This window comes from Arachis hypogaea, chromosome 13, assembly GCF_003086295.3.
Source record: "Arachis hypogaea cultivar Tifrunner chromosome 13, arahy.Tifrunner.gnm2.J5K5, whole genome shotgun sequence".
NCBI classification, from domain to species: domain Eukaryota; kingdom Viridiplantae; phylum Streptophyta; class Magnoliopsida; order Fabales; family Fabaceae; genus Arachis; species Arachis hypogaea.
This window is the reverse complement of record NC_092048.1, coordinates 11,965,646-11,971,499: the sequence shown is the minus strand read 5'-3', so window position 1 is coordinate 11,971,499 and position 5,854 is coordinate 11,965,646. Positions and strand designations below refer to the sequence as shown.

The window sequence follows — 5,854 nt, the reverse complement described above, 5'->3', positions numbered from 1 at the left end:
TTATCAAATTTAAATATAAACCCGTGCATAACACTAGTTGATATACAAATATTTGTTATACTTAAAATAATAAATAAGGAATAACTCAATGGTGTAAGTTTCTACAATATCTAAAAGATACAATGTACTGTTGTTATGACGGTTTGTTTGTTTCCGAGCAATATTCAAACCAAATGGTTTGTAATAGTATAGAAAAAATAATTAATAATATATTATTAACTATTAATATATTAAATTTATATATATATATATATATTCATGTATATAAATAATTTGGTTGAATTTGATTAAATAAATCACTTAGTTATAGAGATTTATTCTTTTTATAATTTTTGATGAGTTTGGAAAACTTAAAATTATTGTTGTTGCAGTGGTGAAGCGTTCAGGAAGAGAATGGAAGAACTTCACAGGATGGGAATTGTGACCAGAGAGCAATAAAAGTTTTCTCACAGTCTCAAAGACTCATTCTTTATTGATCAGGGTTTTCTTCACTTATTTTACAGCTGGTTACAACTATTAATATAACAACAATTAGCCTCCTAACTAATTATATTTATAATTAACTCAGCTACTAACTACACTAACAAGTTACTCCACGTGTTTACTCATGTGACACCCCCTCTCAAGCTAGAATCGATGCTCTCCATCATTCTCAGCTTGCTCAAACATTGCTGAAACTGGTTAGGAGCCAGTGCTTTTGTCAATGTGTCTGCCACTTGATTGTGAGTGGAGATGGGTAGCAACTTTGTGACTTGCTCTTGCCATTTGTCTCTCACAATGTGACAATCCATCTCTATATGTTTGGTTCTCTCATGGAATACGGGATTAGCGGCAATATGCAATGCAGATTGGCTATCACAGTATATTCCAATGGGTCTTTCAAGCCTTATTCTCAGATCTTGCAGCACATAAGTGATCTACTGTGCCTCCCGTATAGCCATTGCTAGAGCTCTATATTCAGCCTCACATGAAGAATTGGCGACTTGGCGACTGTACTTTGTTTCTTACTTTTTTAGGACACAATTGAAGTGCCAATGAAAAAGTAGTAGCCTGAGGTTGATCTCCTTGTATCTGAACAAGTTCTCCAATCGCTGTCCGAAAAACCAGTGGGTGTTAAATCTGTGTCGGCTGCAAACATCAGCCCTTTGGTTGGTGTTCCTCTTAAGTATTTCAAAACTCTCAATGCTGCTTCAAAGTGTATGTTTGTGGGACAATCCAGGTATTGACTTAGTCTCCCAACAGCATATCCAATTTCTGTCCTAGTATTGGTCAAATAGATCAGTTTTCCAATCAGCTTCCTATACTCTGTATTAGACTGCAACGGATTTTCTGAATTCTTGGTCAATTTGATGGTGTAGTCCATTGGTGTTGCTACTAGCTTGGCATTTAGTAGGTTATAATCCTTCAAGAGATCGAGGCAGTATTTCTTTTGATTCACCATGATCCCCCTCTTGCTTCGAATCACCTCCAAGGCAAGAAAGAACTTGAGTTCACCAATGTCTTTGATCTTAAACAAAAGATGCAAATGCTGTTTGATGAAGCTTATCTCTGCCATGTCATCCCCTGAAACAATTAGATCATCAACATATACTAGTATAACTGTGAAACCAGATTTTGTAGATTTGGTAAAGAGGCTATAGTCACTTCGAGACTGACAGTAACCAATCGAGAGAAGAGTGGAAGTGAGCTTAGTGTTCCACCACCTGCTGGCTTGTTTTAAACCATAAAGGGAACGATCTAACTTGCATACCAGTCCCGGGTCAGAGAGGAACAGTCCAGGAGGAGGCTTCATATAGACCTCTTCAACAAGATCCCCATGTAAGAAGGCTGTGTTGACATCCAATTGATGCACGAACCAGCCTTTGACTGCTGCTATGGCAAGTAGGATTCGAAGGGTTGTCATCTTCACAACTGGGCTAAATGTTTCAAGATAGTCCACCCCAGCCGTCTGGGTGAAGCCCTGTGCCACTAATCTGGTCTTGTGGCGTTCCACCGTTCCATCAGCATTGAGTTTCAATTTAAACACCCATCTGTAGCCTACAGTCCTTTTTCCAGCCGGAAGATGTGTTAGAGTCCAAGTCTTATTTTCTTTTAGAGCATTTAACTCCACATTGATTGCTTCTTGCCATTTTAGATCAGTGACAGCTTCAGCATAGCATTTGGGTTCAATGTGTTTTGGCTGAAAGGTGACTTGATTGGCAAATTCAATGGAGGATGGACATAATGGAATGAGTGGTAAAGCTGAATCTGGTATGGCGGATTCAAACAATAGCAGGGTGGAATGTTCAAAGAAATTTTGTTTTAAATCATGAATAATGTCAAACTGATGTTCAAAAAAAGTTTCATGAAGACATTGTGAAAAATGAGTTGTGCTGAAATCTGGTGTAGCTAATAGAGCTGATGAAGTAGTCATGCATTGAAAATCCGCAAGGTATGCTGGTTTTCTTGTCTCCCTAGTGGACCTTCTTAAAGGTTGCATAATGGGAGTGTGTGATGGAATAGGAATATTAGTATGAGAGGATGCTGATGGTGCTTGATCTAAGGATGGGAACCTAGATGCAGTTTGCTGTTGTGATCCTGGTTGTGTGTGTGATTGTTGAATTTCAATGCACAAGGGATCATCAAATGTATGCAAATCATGTATGCAAAAGTCTGGGTGTGTCTCAATCTCAACTTTCTCATTTTGTACAGCTTCCTGTACTGTAAAAGGTAAAACGAATTCATAGAAAATGGTGTTCCTTGAAATGAAGATATCTCTACTGCTAAGGTCATACAGTAAATGTCCTTTAACTCCTTCCTTTATACCAAGATAGACACACTTTCTAGCCCTCTTATCCAATTTTCTTCTATGATTCACTAGTGTAGATGCATACACCAAACATCCAAAGATTCTTAGATATGAAATATCCGGCTGTTTATCATATAATAATTGATATGGTGAGACGTTTTTTAAAATACTGCTGGGAATTCTATTCATCAAGTGAACTGAATGTGCCACAGCATAATTCCAAAAATTTTTGGGCAAGTTGGAGTGAAACATCAGTGCTCTTGTTATTTCTAGAATATGCTGATGTTTCCTCTCAACTATTCCATTTTGTTGAGGCGTCTCGACGCATGATGTTTGATGTATGATTCCTTTAGTGCATAGAAAGCATTAAGTTTGAATTCGGGTCCATTGTCCGTTCTAATCTTCTTGATAGTGATACCAAATTAGGTTTCAATTAATTTAACAAAATTTTTAACTAATTCAGCACCTTCACTTTTTCCTTTCATGAAATAAATCCAAGTGAATCTACTTTTATCTTCTACTATGGTTAAGAAATATTTAAAACCAGAAATTGATACAGTGTTTATTGGACCCCAAATGTCAATATGCACAACATCAAATCTGTTCTTACTTTGTGTAATTCTTGGTACAAAGAAATTTATTTTTTGCTTTGCATAGTGACAAGAGTCACATGGCTTATTACAACTAGAAAATTGTAAATCAGTGTATGTCTTTTGCATCACCTTTATTCTATGATTTGGCAAATGCCCTAACCTAAGATGCCACAATGCAGAATGGTCAGGATATGATGATTTTGATGTGTGTGTATTGATGCATGCTGAATTTGATGTCACATGAGTAAACACGTGCAGTAACTTGTTAGAGTAGTTAGTAGCTGCAACAGGTTGAAAATTTTCAAATGCATACAATCCACTTCTCTGTTTAGCTACACCAACTGTCTTCAATGTTTTCTTTTCCTGGATTGCACAACCATTTTCATCAAAAATCAGTTGACATTCAGAATCCATAGTTAATTTTGAAACCGATATCAAATTGAATTTAAAAGTTGGAATGTAAAACACATTAAACAATTGTAAATTATTAAGAAAAAAGACATTTCCTGCTAGTGTTGCAATTGTTCTAGTTCCATCAGGCATGTTAATGATCACAGGGTTAATTTTATAAATTCTGTGGAAGGATTTGTGTGAGTAAGCTACATGGTTGGTGGCACCTGAGTCAATAACCCAGGACCTTGGGCTAAAAACAGAAAGTGACATGATGTAGGATATACCTTTGTTGGATGGGAGAGTGGTGGTGCTGATTTGATTGATGCTATGCCTTGGTTGAGATTCTTGGTTTTGCAGGAGAGCAAGCAATGCTTCCCTCTGCTCTAAAGTAAAATGAGGCTCAGACCTATCATCCATCTCTCTCTGGGACTGCACCTGCATGTTGCTGTCTTCATAATCATCTTCAGCAACTATGTTGTTAAATGAGCTCTGATTGTTCTTGAGATTGGGAGGATATCCATGCTTCTTGTAACATACGTCAATTAAGTGGCCTAACTTTCCACAGTAGGTACATTGTTTTTGACCTCTTCCCCCTCTGCCTCTGCCCCCTCTGCCTCTCATATTTCCATTATTGACCTCACTTCTCAAATTCGCATTACTGCTTCTTGCATTCACCATCAGTGCATTGCTATCCAGAGTTTCAAGCATGTTTAGTTGTCTTTCTTGTTGCAAAATGGAGGCAAACACAGATTCTAACTTCGGCATGGGATTCATCATAATGAGTTGTGATCTCACAGTGGCGAATTGATCACTTAATCCTCTCAAGAACCTTACCACTTGGGATTCTTCTCTATAATTTCTCATGATACTTAGCTTGCAAGTACACCTATCAATGCATCTGGAACAGTTTGGTACAGGGCAAAAGTTCTCTAATTCTTCCCAGATTATTTTCAATTGCGTGTAATAATCTGTCACAGATAGTTCTCCCTTCTTGCTTGCATACATCTCTTCTTCCGATTCAGCAATCTTGTACATATCTCCTTGGCAGTAGCGTTGTTTCAGTTCTCTCCATAGTTCTTCCGCCGAGTTGATCCAAATGACACTTTTAGCTATGTTAAGACTTAATGAGTGGTTGATCCAAGAAACCACGAATGTGTTGCATCTTTCCCACGCATCAAACAGTGGATCTTTTTGTGTTGGTCGCTGAAGTGAACCATCTATGAACCTGATCTTGTTCTTTCCTCTCAAGGCTCTCCACATTGCTCTTTCCCAAACTTGATAATTGTTGTGTTCTAATGCAATAGGAATTAGGGTTGTTCCTGAACGGTCTCCAAGATGCAAGAAATATGGACTTGAGGGATCTAATGCTGGATTCTGCTGGTTTCTACTTGAATTCGACTGTATCTGATTTAGCTGACTCAGAAGATTTGTTAGCGTTTGCAGATCGATTTTTGGATTCGCCTCTGATGCCATTTGCGACTGACGTTGGAATTCACAATTAATTGCGTAATCTTCTTCCCAAGACTCGCTAATCGAAAATGGTTACCTGAATCTTGAATCTTGTTCAGACAACACAGATCTCATTAGTCTCTATTGTTTGAGTCTCAAAGGAAGAGAAGAAAGTAGTAGAACAGAAAGAAAGTAGACGAAGAATGAGAGAAGATTCAGAAAAGAGAAGGGAAAATCCAGCAGAAAAGAAAGGGGGAAAAACTGCAGTAGTGAAATTCAACGAAGTTTCTATCGATTCATCCTTTTTGAAGCTTAATTCCTCACTGATTTCTTCCTTCCACGCTCACCGTACCATGTTGCAGTGGTGAAGCATTCAGGAAGAGAATGGAAGAACTTCACAGGATGGGAATTGTGACCAGAGAGCAATAAAAGTTCTCTCACAGTCTCAAAGACTCATTCTTTATTGATCAGGGTTTTCTTCACTTATTTTACAGCTGGTTACAACAATTAATATAACAACAATTAGCCTCCTAACTAACTATATTTACAACTAACTCAGCTACTAACTACTCTAACAAGTTACTCCACGTGTTTACTCATGTGACAATTGTGATAATCAAAGCATTATTAA

The 5,854-nt window shown here is 37.7% G+C and overlaps 1 protein-coding gene across 1 annotated transcript; it reads right to left on the bottom strand.

Moving 5' to 3' along the window:
- Positions 1-1,012: 1,012 nt before the first annotated feature.
- Positions 1,013-5,247, bottom strand: LOC140177444 (uncharacterized). Its single transcript, XM_072210549.1, has 2 exons — positions 3,511-5,247; positions 1,013-2,911 (listed from the first exon to the last, which is right to left on the bottom strand). Exons 1-2 carry the CDS (start codon positions 5,245-5,247, stop codon positions 1,013-1,015), a joined length of 3,636 nt encoding a protein of 1,211 aa, XP_072066650.1.
- Positions 5,248-5,854: the final 607 nt, after the last annotated feature.

Bases quoted from the DNA above. Each gene is read 5' to 3' on its own strand.
- LOC140177444 (XM_072210549.1), bottom strand. From the start codon at position 5,247: ATGGCATCAGAGGCGAATCCAAAAATCGATCTGCAAACGCTAACAAAT. The intron at 2,912-3,510 runs GTGATGCAAAAG...TATGATAAACAG, and splicing joins TGCCAAATCATAGAATAAAG to CCGGATATTTCATATCTAAG.